Source organism: Aquarana catesbeiana, linkage group LG03, assembly GCF_042186555.1.
Source record: "Aquarana catesbeiana isolate 2022-GZ linkage group LG03, ASM4218655v1, whole genome shotgun sequence".
Lineage (NCBI taxonomy): Eukaryota > Metazoa > Chordata > Amphibia > Anura > Ranidae > Aquarana > Aquarana catesbeiana.
Window position 1 is genome coordinate 388,942,007 of NC_133326.1, and position 15,978 is coordinate 388,957,984.

At 39.0% G+C, this 15,978-nt stretch overlaps 1 protein-coding gene across 1 annotated transcript in view; it reads right to left on the bottom strand.

Annotated features, from left to right (window-relative positions):
- Positions 1 to 15,978, bottom strand: part of TGFBI (transforming growth factor beta induced) — a 140,888-nt gene that overhangs the window by 90,008 nt on the left and 34,902 nt on the right. Inside the window, exons 3-5 of the mRNA XM_073620694.1 lie at positions 4,661 to 4,725; positions 1,642 to 1,799; positions 1,335 to 1,499 (exon numbers count right to left, since the gene is read on the bottom strand). Of these exons, the coding sequence (XP_073476795.1) occupies positions 1,335 to 1,499; positions 1,642 to 1,799; positions 4,661 to 4,725 (388 nt within the window). The remainder of the gene's footprint in view (positions 1 to 1,334; positions 1,500 to 1,641; positions 1,800 to 4,660; positions 4,726 to 15,978) is intronic.

A 15,978-nucleotide genomic window follows, 5' to 3' on the forward strand; every position in this document is an offset into this window, starting at 1 on the left:
AAGAGGGCAACCATATTTTCTTAATAGAAACACTGGCCCTGTTTCCTGCTTAGCAACACTACACAATGATTCTGCTTTATTGTTCTTTCTCACTATGCAAGCCTGAGTTGCATTACTTAATGCTATATTTAAATAATTAAAAAAAAAAAGAAGCGTGAACATAGAAAAAAAAATCACACGAAAAATCATTTTTGAAGCACATCTAAATCCATCAACACAAATTGAATATATTGAAGTTCAGCCTTTAGTGAAAGCATTGGTTTTATGTTTTTTTTAGCCTTTTTTTCTTGTACTGATGATTCTGATCCTGACAGAAATACACTCCCTGTCCTAGTATGACAATACTCACTAACTGCACTGTATCTATGGAACAACAATGTTGTCATCCTAGGCTGTTCTACGGATCTGGACTACAAACACATCATCCTCTCTTTTTTACATTACACAGAGCGTAGTTGTTTTATAGTTCACAGAACAAAGCCTAAAAAGTAGCTGCTAACAATTATTCAGTTAGTAATACAGAACACAGGGTATGACAAGGATACTGGATTTCTATCAGCATTAAAAGGTATTTTTCTGTATCTACAGAAGTATATACAGTGCCTAGCATGGAAAAAATCATGCAACCACCATATAGAAGAACTACAGCATCCCATTAAAAAATATGTGCTGCAGCATATCTCTACATAACATTTTCTCTTAGTGCCCCTGCAAAATCTCACAAATATCTTTGGAGTCTGCCAATAAAATCTTCCTAATGCGGCTTCCAGGGATGATGCAGCAACAATGCTACACTGCTCCTGATACCGCAAGCTGCACTGGGATGCCATTCAGAACGAATGGCACTTCATTCACTGATGCATATAACAAGCATTGCCATAAAGGTGTGAATGGGCCCAACAGTGCTGGTAAGCTGCATTATATTATAATTGTTGTTTTAGGCCTAAGATATATGTTAAGGTGAACACTGTAATAATAATGAGAAATATATGCACACAGATTGCACGCATTATACTTTTCTTTTAATACGTATTGCACCTACTGAATTTGTATCAGTTAGATGATAACAACTGTTTCTTTGTGTGAAGAGAAAGAAGACATATGTAGCTCGTCATGCATAATTCTGTTTTTGCCTATAAAAATGCTTCAACATATTTTGTTAACCATAATCCTGGGATGAAGGTCCACAAATGACAATCAAATGCAAGCATGTAAAAAACTTTGCGTACATTTATATGCACCGTTCATTCATATTTTCCTGATTGCGGATTTTTATGTGATCGTTGTAGTTCACTATCAAGCTTTAAATCTGTGCTGAATCAAAAGATACTTACACCATTGGGATAGTGGTGTACATGTATGTCAAGGTTTTGATACATTGATGGTATGGTAATTCCATGTTTCAGCTCATCTGTGAGAAGGCGTCTGTCGACCATATGATACCGGAGTGCGTTCAGAAGCTCAATGTTAACGTTGCTCACTAAGGCATCTAATATTTCCTGTAGAACATATGTAGAAATAAATAGGTCAAAAAGGAAGCAAGAAAAATGGCCCATATGTTTGTTATTTACCATGTTTTCTGCTAATTTACACAACCTATTAATCCTGCATTATCCTTATTGGAGAGAACTGAGTACTTACAGCTGGCAAAGCTTTCCATGCCTCGTTGCTTGGTGCAAAAATAGTAAAACTGCCAGGACCTTCAATTTCAGGCTTTAGGTTGGCTTTCTCTGAATATATTTGTGTTGTAGCTGCTTCAACAACTCCCAGGGTTTCATAAATGTTTGAAAGAGGAAGTGCTGTGGATGATATGAAAGTTTGTGAAATTGCAGAAAGTCATTAGGATGTTAACTGTAAATTATTTTGGGTTCCATGTAGTATCCTTTTGATCCATTTTTTAATCCACATCAAATTTCTAATTTGCATCTAAGCCATCCATGCAAATAATCAAAAGGGTTGTTTTGAATTTGACCTGTAGATGCAACTAGCAAGCTTTGATTTTATCATCAGCATTGGTCCACTGAGCTATATCAAGAACAAGATAAAACTAAAATCTATTTAGTCAATCACATATTTACCATTAAAACAATGTCATTGTGGTTTTCCCAATGCATGTTAACCTGTATGCACAGCCAACGCTTTTTTTTTGGCAAAACAGTGTAGAAGATCCAAAATCTCCTACATCGTGGTGATGAAAGGTAAAGACAGGCTAACGCATTTCACATCAGTATAGATGCTTAATCATAGCTATAATTAAGCATCTATACTGATGTGAAACGTGTTAGCCTGTCTGTACCTTTCATCACCAAGATGTAAGAGATTTTGGATCTTCTACACTGTTTTGCCATGAATAAAAGGTGTTATTTGGAGTACGGCCGTTCAGCTGTTTTCTTCAATAAAGAAATGGTACTGATAGTCAAAGGATGCTACTGAAAGTGATATATGTACCCATAGTGTGAGTCACACTTTCAGCCATGGTGACCCACAGAACACATCACCATATATAAGACCCAATGTGGAATCCACATGTGAACAAGAAAACATGCTAAGAGAAAGTAGAAAGCTGCTTAGCTAGGGCGTAAAACAAATTTTGTGTCATATATGGCCCACAAATTCAGGTCTGTTTTTTTATGCTGCTGCAATCTGTTTAGGGCATAACAGTTTGCGCTGTGATTACGTTTTTATATGCAGGAGCTCCTTAAAGCAGTAGTTGTTGTCCATGTCTGGCTCAAGGTATTACCTGGCGCTTGTTGTAGAAGCTTAAAATCATACTGGATTGCACAATACTATCAAAAGCTCAACAGAGTTTTTGCTTTACTAGCTGCTGTATTGAGGAACAATGAAGGGAATTTATCAAAACCGGAGCAGACAGAATATGGAGCAGCTGTGCATGGCCACCAATCGGCTTCTTTCTTTTATTTTTAAAGCTAGACTGAACAAGCTGAAGATAGAAGCTGATTGGTTGCAAAGCACAATTGCTCCACATTCTGTCTTCTCCTATTTTGACAAAACTGCTCCAGCATTGACTGTTGTGCCTGTTATTGACTCTTTTTTTCTTTTATTTATTTTTTTATGGAACCATCTTTAAAGCAGGTATACGGAATATGCAATTAGAGCTCAGCACTCGGGTTTGGTGTAATAGGTGCTCATTTGGTCCAAACTGACATGAAAAAAATTGGAATTTTAACTGTAAAACTGCTCTCAGGCAACTTCTGTAACTCTGAAAATATTCTGTTATTAACAATGCTGAAGAAATGAGGTGTTTTTTTACCAGATGAAAATTGAAAACAGTTATATTTGAAGTCTGCATTTCTGGATGAGAAACACAAATGCATTAACAGAGCAATCATAATTTGACAAACACAAAACGTCTGCAAAATAACAATGAAGAAAATTAGAGAGAGAGAGAGAGACAGAGAGAGAGAGAGAGACAGAGAGAGAGAGAGACAGATGGAGAGAGAGAGACAGACAGACAGACAGACAGACAGACAGAGAGAGACAGAGACAGAGAGAGACAGAGAGAGACAGATAGAGACAAAGAGAGACAGAGAGAGAGAGACAGAGAGAGAGACAGAGAGAGAGACAGAGAGAGACAGAGAGAGAGAGACAGAGAGAGAGACAGAGAGAGAGAGAGAGAGAGAGAGAGAGAGAGAGAGAGACAAAGAGAGACAGAGAGAGAGAGAGACAGAGAGAGACAGAGAGAGAGACAGAGAGAGAGAGAGAGAGACAGAGAGAGAGACAGAGAGAGACAGAGAGAGACAGAGAGAGAGACAGAGAGAGACAGAGAGAGAGAGAGACAGAGAGACAGACAGAGAGAGAGAGACAGAGAGAGAGATAGACAGAGAGAGAGAGACAGAGAGAGACAGCGAGAGAGAGAGAGAGACAGAGACAGAGAGAGACAGAGAGAGACAGAGAGAGAGAGAGAAAGAGAGAGAGAGAGAGAGAGAGAGAGAAAGAGAGATAGAGAGAGACAAAGAGAGACAGAGAGACAGAGAGAGAGAGAGAGACAGAGAGAGACAGAGAGAGAGAGAGACAGAGAGAGAGACAAAGAGAGACAGAGAGAGAGAGACAGAGAGAGACAGAGAGAGACAAAGAAAGACAGAGAGAGAGAGAGAGAGAGAGAGACAGAGACAGAGACAGAGACAGAGAGAGACAGAGAGAGACAGAGAGAGACAAAGAGAGACAGAGAGAGAGAGAGAGAGAGAGAGAGAGAGAGAGAGAGAGAGAGAGAGACAGAGAGAGAGAGACAGAGAGAGACAGAGAGAGACAAAGAGAGACAGAGAGAGAGAGAGAAAGAGAGAGAGAAGAAAGATAGATTGATCATTTCATAAAATATACCATAAATTTTAGAGGAACACTAGGCACCATAACATTCACAGCAATCAATGTTGTGAACAGACCTCAAAGCCCATACTCTATATGACTATTTAAAACAGACAGCAAAAATTCCTACATCTGGAGTTCAAAGCAGAAAAACTCTAAAAACCACTACTGCAAAAATATATCTGCTTAACAGGGCTACCATGGAAGTTTGAATATAACGAAAAGGAAAAATGTATCCATATGCTCCCTAACAAACATTTTTGTATTTGAAAATAAATTTTAAAAACACAGCATGTGAAAAGAAATGTTAGACATAGAAAGACACTAAAACATTTACCTGCAGGGCACCCTTTCTCTCCGGGCACTTTTTCATATCCAGGACAGCATTCATAGGTGATTATTCTATGAAAAATAAAACATAAGCATTTTTAATTAAATACCACACCAGAAAATAATGTAGATCCAGTTGCCGACCGCCTAACGTCCTAGTACGCCGGCAAAGCGGTCTATATGCGCTTGATCACGTACCTAGTACATAATATGCACACCCGCCGGCCCGGCTATGCTGTGATTCATTACAGCACAAGCCGATTAGCAGGTTTCAGCCAATGATTGAGCGATGGCACCCACTGATCAGCTAAGTGATTCATAAAATAGAACTATGTGATTGTAAACAATACAGAGCTCTGTTCACTGACGGGATCCTTAGTAAAAACAGCCCACTGTACACACATTACACATACTTAGGCACACATTTAATCCCTTGATCACCCTAGATCTTAACCCCTTCCTACCCAGTGTCATTAGTACAGTGCATATTATTAGCACTGATCACTGTATTAATGTCACTGGTGATGTCAGTGGCAGTTAGTCAGTTCCCCCCAGTGTCAGTTAGTGTCAGATTGTCCATTGCACTATCGCAGTCCTGTTATAAGTCGCTGATCACCACCATTAGTAGTATAAAATAAATAAATGAAAATTCTAGTATATATATCCCATAGATGGTAGACACTAACACTTTACCAATGTAGCAAAATGCATTTTGGCCAAAAGTTATGAAGAAATTAGATTTTTAAAAAATGTTTTATTGGATAGGTTTTATAGCAGAAAGTAAAAAATACTGTTGTTTTTTTCAAAATTTTTATTTTATAAAAAATTGTTCTGAACAGCAAAAAAGGGCCTGATCACGAAGGGAGTAAAATCTATCCGACGGCAAGTGGATATTATACTCCTGTCATGTACATACAGGGTTCTGCCACTCTTGGTTGCCAAGCTGTTTTGCAGACTCTCTGTCAGGAGCATGTAACACTCCTGCTCCTCATATCAGCATCCAGGTTTTGGCCGTGGCATTCTCCTTGTCTATCTGTCCACCTGCAAGGTGATTAATGTGGCCGGTCTCTGGGTGGAGACCAAACCTGATTTAAGCCAGCCAATCCTGCTGTCTCATGCTTGTGATATTGCATTTTTAACACATACTTCAAGCTTTCTGCTTGTCTGTCCTGCTCTGCTCTTTGGATCCCTTCATTTATGACCTTGGATCAGATATCGACTACTCTCTAAAAACAGCCTACCTTTTGACTATGGATTTGACCCTGAATATTCTAGATATTGCCTTGTACCTGGACTGTCATTGAACCACTCTACCCGTACGCCAACCGCAAGTACCTGTTTGCTGTGCTCAGTTCGTACCTGCCCCGGCGTGGCAGCCAGGTACTATAGCATTGTGTGTAAGTCCTGGGGGGCAATAGAGTACTGGTAGGCCTGCTTGCCTTTAGGAAAGGGGGCTGATATAGATGAAGAACACAGACGCCAGCTATAGTGTCTGACCACTTGTGTTAGAGGTAAGCATGATACTCTCTGGCTCCAACACTTTCTAAATCGCTTACTCAGAGCAAATGCATGGATAAGGAAAGCCAAAAGTCCTTATACAAGTTGATTCTGTGCATGGATAAATAAATAAGGGGACATGTCATGAGGGCTGTTACTAGTCACATTAAAGAGAAACTCAATTCTTGAAGCTGTGCCAAAAAAAAAAGCAAGCAGAGAGCAAATGATTAGTCCCTGGCATTGCCTATGGTCTCCTAGCATTTGATATTTCCCTGTTATTGACTTTGTGTGTCTTTGTGCTGGGATGGTCATCTTGGTAGAGTCAGCCCTGTTTTAGAGTTTCCATGAAAAATCTGTGAAAAGCACAGTATTGACATTGTCAAATCACATGCAAAATATTCAGAGATCAACAGTCAGGGGCAGCAGTACTGTATATCACACACTTCAGATATACAGCTATGAGTATGTAGTCACAGAAATACCAGGACGTACACTGTTATTTTTTTGCAAAAATTTAAGACAAATGGTAGATTTTTTGCAGGATACTACTTTGGCACAATCAAATCTTCTAGATATTCCCTATCACATAGCACATTTTCATTTTTTGAGTTCAGTGCCACTTTACCTGGATATCTATAGCAAGTACTGTATATAACAAAAATAGAGAACACTAATATACAACATAAAAATATTCTGTAGAGTATGTATAAATATATATTTCTCACAATAAGTATTTATATGTGGATCCTGCCTATTAAATTTTAAGTAAATATAAAGTCACAACTTTTTTCACTTTGGATTGAGTAGGGGACCGTTAAAACCTCAGCCATTTTTTTTATTTTTGCCATCTGTTTCCAACTGAGGATATTAGCCTTCATTTATAGTTCTGTGAACACAACAAAAAGTATAAGTACATCTCTCCAAAGACAGGGAAATCCCTTCTTAGAAAGCTTTCACCAGAACAAGTGTCCTCGTTGGAAGATTTTCCCCTTTATTCCTGATCTTGGAACAGCTAAAAATTTTGAGGTTTTCTTCACTTATGGTCGCAGTGACAGCAGTCACCATGACAAACAGAGAGTGAACTTCCCCAGCAGAAGCACAGACAAAATAACAACCTGGGGTAGATGTATAAGAGGCACTAGATCTCATAATATTAATTTCCAGTGTGAATGACTATCTTATTGATCAAGCTTACTCTTCATTGAGACTATTCACAACCACTGGAGCAGTGAGGAGGGGGTCTTGAGAGTAGTCCAAATATGTAAGAAACAGTAAAGGCTGCAAACCAATTTTTATTACATAATCAGTGGATTAAGCCAACATTTTTCAGATGCTCCAGCTCTCTCAGAGCGTATGTGTTATGTAATCTCACAAATGGCTGGATTCAATTAGATTGTGCTAATAGTTGGATGTGCAAAATCAGATCCTACCACAAACACTTTTTACAGCATGCCACTCTGCCACTCACATGTCATCTATGTCCCTTGTATTGATGTAGCCTTCTTGTTATTTTATATATTGCTATTTCTTGTTCATTTTTGTGTAGCTGAAGTGATAATTGTGCCACAGAATGTTAAGAATATTAGCAGAATGTATATGTTAGGGATATACACGCACTGCCCACTTTATTAGGTACACCTGTTCAATTGCTTGGTAACACAAATTTCTAATCAGCCAATCACATGGTAGCAACTCAATGCATTTAGGCATCTAGACATGTTGAAGACAACTTGCTGAAGTTCAAACTGAGCATCAGAACGGGGAAGAAAGGGGATTTAAGTGCCTTGAACGTGTCATGGTTGTTGGTGCCAGATGAGCTGGTCTGAGTATTTCAAAAGCTGCCGATCTACTGGGATTGTCACACACATCCATCTCTAGGGTTTACAGAGAATGGTCCGGAAAGGGCAAAACATCCAGTGAGCGGAAATTGTGTGGAGGAAAAAGCTTTGTTGATGTCAGAGGAGAATGGGCAGACTGGTTTGAGATAATAGATAGGCAACAGTAACTCAAATAACCACTTGTTGCAGCTAAGGTATGAAGAATACTATCTCTGAAAGCACAACACATCAAACCGTAAAGCAGATGGGCTACAGCAGCAGAAGATCACACTGGGTGCCACTCCTGGCATCTAAGAACATGAAACTGAGGCTACAATTCACACAGGCTCATCAAAATTGGACAATAGAAGATTGGAAAAACGTTGCCTGGCCTTAGTACCAATTGAGCATTATTTAAACACCATAGCCTACCTGAATATTGTTGCTGACCATGTCTATCCCTTTACAGTGTACTCATCATCTGATGGCTACTTCCAGCAGCATAATGCATCATGTCACAAAGCTAAAATCATCTCAAACTGGTTTATTGAACATGACAATGAGTTCCCTTTATTCCAATGGCCTCTACAGTCACCAGGTCTCAGTCCGATAGAGCACCTTTGGGATGTGGTGGAATGGGAGATTTGTGACATGGATGTGCAGCAGACAAATCTGCAGCAACTGCGTGATGCTATCATGTCAATGTGGATCAAAATCTCTGAGGAATGTTTTCTTGTTGAATCTATGCCACGAAGAATTAAAGCAGTTCTGAAGGCAAAAATGGCTCCAACCCGGTAAGGTGTACCTAATAAAGTGGCCGGTGAGTGTAGTTACCTACTAAACCTAATCTACTGGATTAACATGCTGGAAGTTGTTTTTAGTGAGCTTGAGTCTGAGAGACATTGGGTGTTTTATTCTCATTGTTGAAGTTATACAGAATTTTTTATTTGAAGATAAATAATAGCTGAACTAAAACAGCCTTGTGATTCCATTACATATTACTAAATGGTCTGCAGTGTGCATAAACAATTCATTTCTCAGATGAGTTTTTACTTCTCAAGATTTATTTAGAGTTAACATTGGGCTTTGTTTTGATGAACACAGGACAAATGACTGATGCAGCAAATCATGCCAACAAACGGTTTTATTTAATGCTAGCTTCCTAAACACTTTTGGGTAAAACTGTAACTATTTAGTACTGCCCATAAATAGCTGCAGATGACAAAGCAAGGAAAATTTAGTGCTGTCATAGCCATAAGAATTTTTGACATGAAACAGAAGTCTTCAATAAAGTTGCAATGGGGTTTCTAAACTTTGACCTGAGAGGCTAATACAGTAGGTCTCTCCTGCTGAGATTAAGATGCACACAGAGCTGCTAGTCACGTCATAGCATCTACAAACTTACCCCTTGCTTGGGAGTCAAATGTTTATAGGAAAGAGCTAATGGAATTAGCTCTTTTTTACAGATAAATACACTTTTTTTAAACTGTACTGTACCTCTACTAAAATGATTACTAGGGTTAACAATTATCAGAAGCCATTATTTGGTGCTAATGGTTTCAATAGATCTCCACAGTAGGCAGTGAATGGGAAGAAAATAATCTATACAAAGTACCATTATTCTTATACAAGTAGATACTGTACCTGTATACATATTGAAAGGGAATACATAATGGTTATAAATTATTATGGTCAGGTAAATAGAAAATATTGCATATGTATATTTTGTAGTCTTCTATTTAGCCAAGCTTTATACCCCTTTCAAATGTTTTCTAGTTTATTCTTACAAAAAGGTGTTGTTTACAGAAAACGGTAAGCCAAGTTGAGATGCATACAAATAAGGCTCGGTTCACACATGGGCGGCACGACTTGCAGGTCGCCTCAGCGAGGCGACCTGCAAACGACTGCCGGGGCGACTTGCGAGACGACTTCTGCATAGAAGTCTATGCAAGTCGCCCCAAGTCGCCCCCAAAGTAATACAGGAACCTTTTTCTAAGTCGGAGTGACTTGCGTCGCTCCGATTAGAACGGTTCCATAGCACAGAACGGGAGGCGACTTGTCAGGCGACTAGGTCGCCTGACAAGTCGCCCCAGTGTGAACCGAGCCTAAGTGAGTCAGAGTAGTGCCTTACCCATCTCCATATGACCCTGAGGTTTTATTTAGTGTGCCTAGAGCCAGGCATACACAAGTCATTTTTTTCTCTTTTAGTTCAGCCAGTAGGTTGAAGAAAAAAAAAGACTTGATTCACACACTTAGTTTGGATGGGAGAATCCTTTCGCTGAGCCTTTGCATTCTGACAGTGGGGAGACTTCGCCATCATCAGAATACACTGATCAGCACCACTGGCTATAGCCTGCAGTGCTTATCAAGATAAAATTGTTCAACAGGCTGGTTGTACACATGTCGATCAATAGATTGACTTGTGCACAACTGGCCTCCCCATACTTGGATCAAAATTTCGGCTGGTCACTGCTGAACTGGATGAATATTGGTCCATATATAGGCGACTTAAAGGAGGAACCTTCTGGCATTACCTTCACTGCCTCTCCTATCTCCCTGGTGGCTGCAAACTACAAACCCCTGATCTCAAAAATCAATAAGGAACTTAAACATTTAGCCCAGTTCGAGTTGTCCTGGTGTGGCAGATTAGCAGCACTTAAGATGACTATCCTTCCCCAAATTATCTATGTTTTTAGGTCCTTGCCTATACCCATCACAGACCACTACATGACACCCCCGTTGAGAACTTCAATCTTTCATATGGAAGGGGCTAAGGGCCAGATGCTCTCACTCATGATTAACTAGACATAGATCATTAGGTGGAGCCAGTTTCCCAGATATTAGGAATTACTATTGGGCTGTGCAATTAAATCAAATTAAACACTGGTTTCCCTCTGAAGAAGCCCCTCTGTGGGTAGATATCAAGCTAGCCATCGCCCCTACCTATGACCTCCATCTACTTCTTCTGAGTGACAAGTGGAAACCTTGGGACCTTAAAACCCTGGCTGTAACTAGGGCAAACATCGTTGCTGGCTTGGAGACAGCTTAAAGCCGGGTTCCACCCAAATTTTGAACAATATCTGTATGTATTCTCTTCCTTGCCTAGATGCTGACATGCCGTTTAAAAAAAATGTAAATCGCCGTAATTACCTTTTATTTTTCTATTCTTCTTTGCACTTCCTGGTTCTCCTCCCGTGGGAGTAGGCGTGTTTCTAGCCTCTCCCAGACTCCTGGGAGCTAGTCTCAGGCTTCCCAGGATGCCACTGAGCATGTGCGGGAACGAGCAGTGAATGCTGGGAGCACAGCATTCACCACATCCAGGAAATAAATGCTTGTGGGCTTCAAATGCCCACAATGAAGATGGAAACCGCCTGCAGTGAATAATATAAGTTATTCTTTCCAACGAAATCTGACACAGGCGGACATATTACACACAATATGTGAGTATGTAATGCTGAGAAGAAAAGTTTGTGAATGAACTCAAAAAAAAAAAAAACGATAGATAGGTGGACCCCCGCTTTAACTACGCTAGAAACCCCATTCCCTCTACAAATTTTTAAGGCCATGATCCTTTCACTAGCTGTTAAATCCCTGCAGCAGTACGACATTACAGATGCCAGTGTTCTCCTCAAAGGTAGCATCCCCTACTCCTTAGAGGAGCTAGTAGAGAGACCCCACATTCCCACGCAGCACCAATTTACTTGCTTGCAACTACTTTATTTTATCGCCAAATACCCCATCCCAATAATCATTCGGCCCACTAGAGCCTGGGACTTTTTTACCCAAACTAAGCTTAAATCACGAGGGATATCCCTCTTCTACAATATTCTCCAGGTTAAACACATCTCCAGCCCAGTGTTAAAATGGGAAACTTAACCTCCATACCTCCTTTTCTCCAGCACAATGGCGAGCCACCTTCAGTTCAATTGTTAAAGCATCCCATTGCACCAGTCACCATGAAGTGATTTGAATAAAATCACCAATAGATGGTATTACATGCCATTCAGACTAGCCAAAATCTTTCAATTAGCCTCCCCATCTGTGTTGGCGAAAATGCGGGCAAACAGGAAATCTCTTACGTATTCTTTGGGGCTGCCCTAGCCTTACCAGCTTCTGGACACGCATATTTCAGTTACTATCCACCTGCACCAGATTATTAGTCAAACCACAACCAGCATGACCCTGCTTATTATTGGAATTGACCCCTACCTCCCCTCCCAGAAACCTGTAGTCACCCACATCCTACTGACAGCACGACTAATTATCCTTAAAAACTGGAAATAAAACACATCACCCAATCTTTCAGAGGTAGTGAGTATGGTTAATTCTATGTACATCTTTGAACGCCTCTGAGCACTCAATGCCTTGAAATATGCTGAATTTTCCCAATAATGGAGCATTTGGGTAAATAAACACCCTCCTCGTTTTTCATAACTACTGGACGCAATCATTTTACAACCAACGTATGTATTTTGAATTACTGTACACTTTTGAAATTCTGTATCTGATTTCTATTTGAGTCCTGTGACTTGTACTGTGTATCATATCATATACTGTTTGTTTCTTTGTTTTTTTTTAAACTTGAATAAAAATCGTTGATTCAAAAAAAGAGGAACCTTCTGATGTGCTCTCTCTTAAAAAATATTCTGGGCATCCTTTGTCATGTGTTAAATGTTTATTTTTTAAAACATGTTTATTAATGATATTAAGATATAAATTATATGTTATATCGCAGTCTATGTTGACAATACAAATTATGCAGAAAACAAACTTTAGAACAATATGCATCATCATTACAGGAAGACCTTGATAAATTTGGGGGGGGGGCCGGTGAAAATCTACAAGGCAGATGATGTTTCATAATAAAAAATATAAAGCTATACACCTGAGTGCTAAAAATATGCATACAACCTACATTATACATTTAGGCTCCCTTGGGTGACTCCATAATAGAAAAAAGGATTTGGGTGATCATAGACTTAGCAACAGGTTGCAATATCAATCTGTAGCTAACAAAGTTGGCAAAATATTCTTCTGTATTAAAAATTACATACATGCGATAGATAAATACATAGTTCTGCCCCTTTATAAAACACTGAACTGAATTGAATATGTAGTTCAGTTTTGATCATCAATCCACAGAAATAATGTCTTTGAAGTAGAAAGAGTTCAGAAAAAGAAAGCAAAATCATTAAGGGGTTTTGAGGACCTCAGTTATAAGAAACAATTACAAAAATGACATTTATTAACTCTAGCGAAGAGGTGCTATTGTGATTACAATGTATAAATATATCAAAGGTGATTTTAAAAACTGTAATAGCCAGTTTACTCTAAGGTCACTAAAAAAGACATATGGCCACAATCTTAAGATTGGATAAAAATAGGTTGAATCTTAATCTGAGAAGGAGGTTCTTACTGTTGAAGCAGTATTAGTAGAATTGCTGATGAATTAAAACAAAATGAGATATCTTCCCCAGTCGTCATAATATACAGGGCTTTGGGAATTTATTAAAGCTGGAGTTTAGCTATTTTTTTTTTTTTTTTTTTGCTATACATAATGTACCTCTATGAAGTGTGGCCTACATAGTGCTTACTGTAATCATCCTCTCTTCAGTGATGCAAGACCCTCCTCACAGCAGTGAACTTCCAGCACTACAGGTTTTGTGGCTGTAAAAAGTCTACCACTGGGCAGTCTCCTCCATTAAAAAACTCCTTGTATTGTTTTCACAGAATGCAACATGTTCTGTGAATAGGGGGGAGGCAGATAATTTCATAGTTGGCAAGGTTGAATAAAGACACTAGTCCATCCAGTTCGACCTATGTACTTGGTGTATGAATGTTCACCAATGACAGCTTCCCCTCTTCCATTCAGATCCACATAAATGTGAAAAATGGCCAGAGTTAGGTTCTGGGGGAAAAAAGCTTGTGTTTCTAACCACAATCCTGGGGAACTATATGGATACCTAAAGAACCAAGCTAAAACAGCAACATGCAGTACAAACCAAAACCATAGGTCTTCTAGATAAAATGACTGAACAGCTATTTATTAAGTTAATTATGTATGCATTTCAGAATGGTCTCTGTATTTCACAAAATACAACTTTTACAGACCAGACAGTCACATGCTTTTATAGAGTAAATAAAAGGCAACAGTTGATTCATTCTAAGAATAGCTAAGATTTCACACTATCCTTGTCTGTCACTGCATACTTATTATATGGACTGGTGTCATGTATAATCATTCACAGCCTATAATAAATAATGACTCTTTAAAGGTTTATAACAACTGTGTCAAGGCCATGTCTACATGTGCTACTTGAAACTATGTTATCTTAAAGGAAACATTCTTCACAAAAACATAAAGGGCTACCATAGTGGACTTCTTATTCTGAAAATGCTAGCTGGCTGTCATCCTGACCCTCTGGTTTCAATAGTTTAGGTCTTTAACAACAAACAAAAAAAGCAGTGAAGACATGTTGACATTACTCTTGATACATAATTGTTCCTTTAGATGGACACAACTTAAGCACTAATCTGAATATCCAGTCTAAAATGCTTTTATTTGTGTAGGCTTATTTAATTTATTTAATTGTTGTGCCCCCTTACTATTATTTATATTGTACTTATAAATCTGGAGAGTCAAAGAAGGTAAGGCACCCAAAATCGACAATAGTTACTTTATGAACTTCCTGGCCTTCTGCTGAAAACATGCTACCTCTCAGCTCACAAGTGTTTTTGACAGTTATAAACAACTGAGCCCTATATACAAAATAAATGTAAGCAACTAAAATTTGAAACACATATGCTTATTTAGAAGCTAAGCTCATCTCCAAAGCTAGTACATTTAGATCTTCCTATTTCAGCCCATGAATAAAATCACTTGATACCCTCGTCCATGCTAAACAGCGTGGATAGAGGAATATTCCCTGCCCCCTACCGAAGCTTGTGACTGTTGGTATACCCGAATAGTGAGGGCATCAGATTAAATGCAGTTTCCACCTGGCTCCTTTTAAAATTGACTTTTGTTAAGCCAACCAGACCACCAATGACTTCAATTTCAGCCGATTCAGAGGTATTTGGACAAATCAAAGCTGTTTATGGCTAGCAAAACTCTCAAGCGAATGTAAAAGTATAAGCCAAACCATGACTATTTTCTTAAGCCATTCATTGAAAATTGTTTGTATAACTCTGCTATTCATTGATGTCATAGACTTTTAAACCACATATCAAGAAATTGTGTTAAAGTATGGTTTTAACTTGGCAAGTTATCAAACACAAGCTAAATTAATGATCTTACTTCCAAACGGAGGTGTGATCGTCAGTACAATCACCCTGTATTGTTTTAACAGACACCAACTGGCAACGGAATATCAAGATAAATGTTCTGTGATTTAAAACTCAGCTCTTTGGAATGTGTTAGAAGAATGTTTTTAAAGATTTTGGACAGTGTAAAAGTACAATGCAGACAGATGATGCTGGAAAATTTAAATTAACTGCTCTGTCGTCATGATTACTAAAGAGATTTCCCATGTTTAACTTGCATGTAGTGTTCTATTTGAATGTTTTACAGTATGTTCCAACTAACTGCTCATCTCTGATCTCATTGTATTTAATATTTCTAATTTAATTTGTAAGTCTGTAGAAACACTGTCCAGTTCTGCCAAGCAAACATATAGAATTCTAATGATAAAATAAAGCGCATTATGCATGGGGGCCCATTCATCCTCTATGGTGCTAATACGCCCTTCAATGGCAGAAGTCCGATCCCTTAATTTCTGCATATCCTGACGCATGAAAGACATCTCAGCTTTCATCCCTTTAACTTCCGTGGCCAGCGCAGTGATACAGAGATTGCAAGATGTGACCGTGGAGAAGATATCTCTCAGTGTGGGTTCCTGCTCAGCCGAGCCTGAGGATTGGGCCTTGTATGAGGCCTGGGGCATGGGTAAGTTACTCACTGTGTCCCAGGGTAACATCGAAACATGCGGATCCTCCAGGGGCACAGTATCAT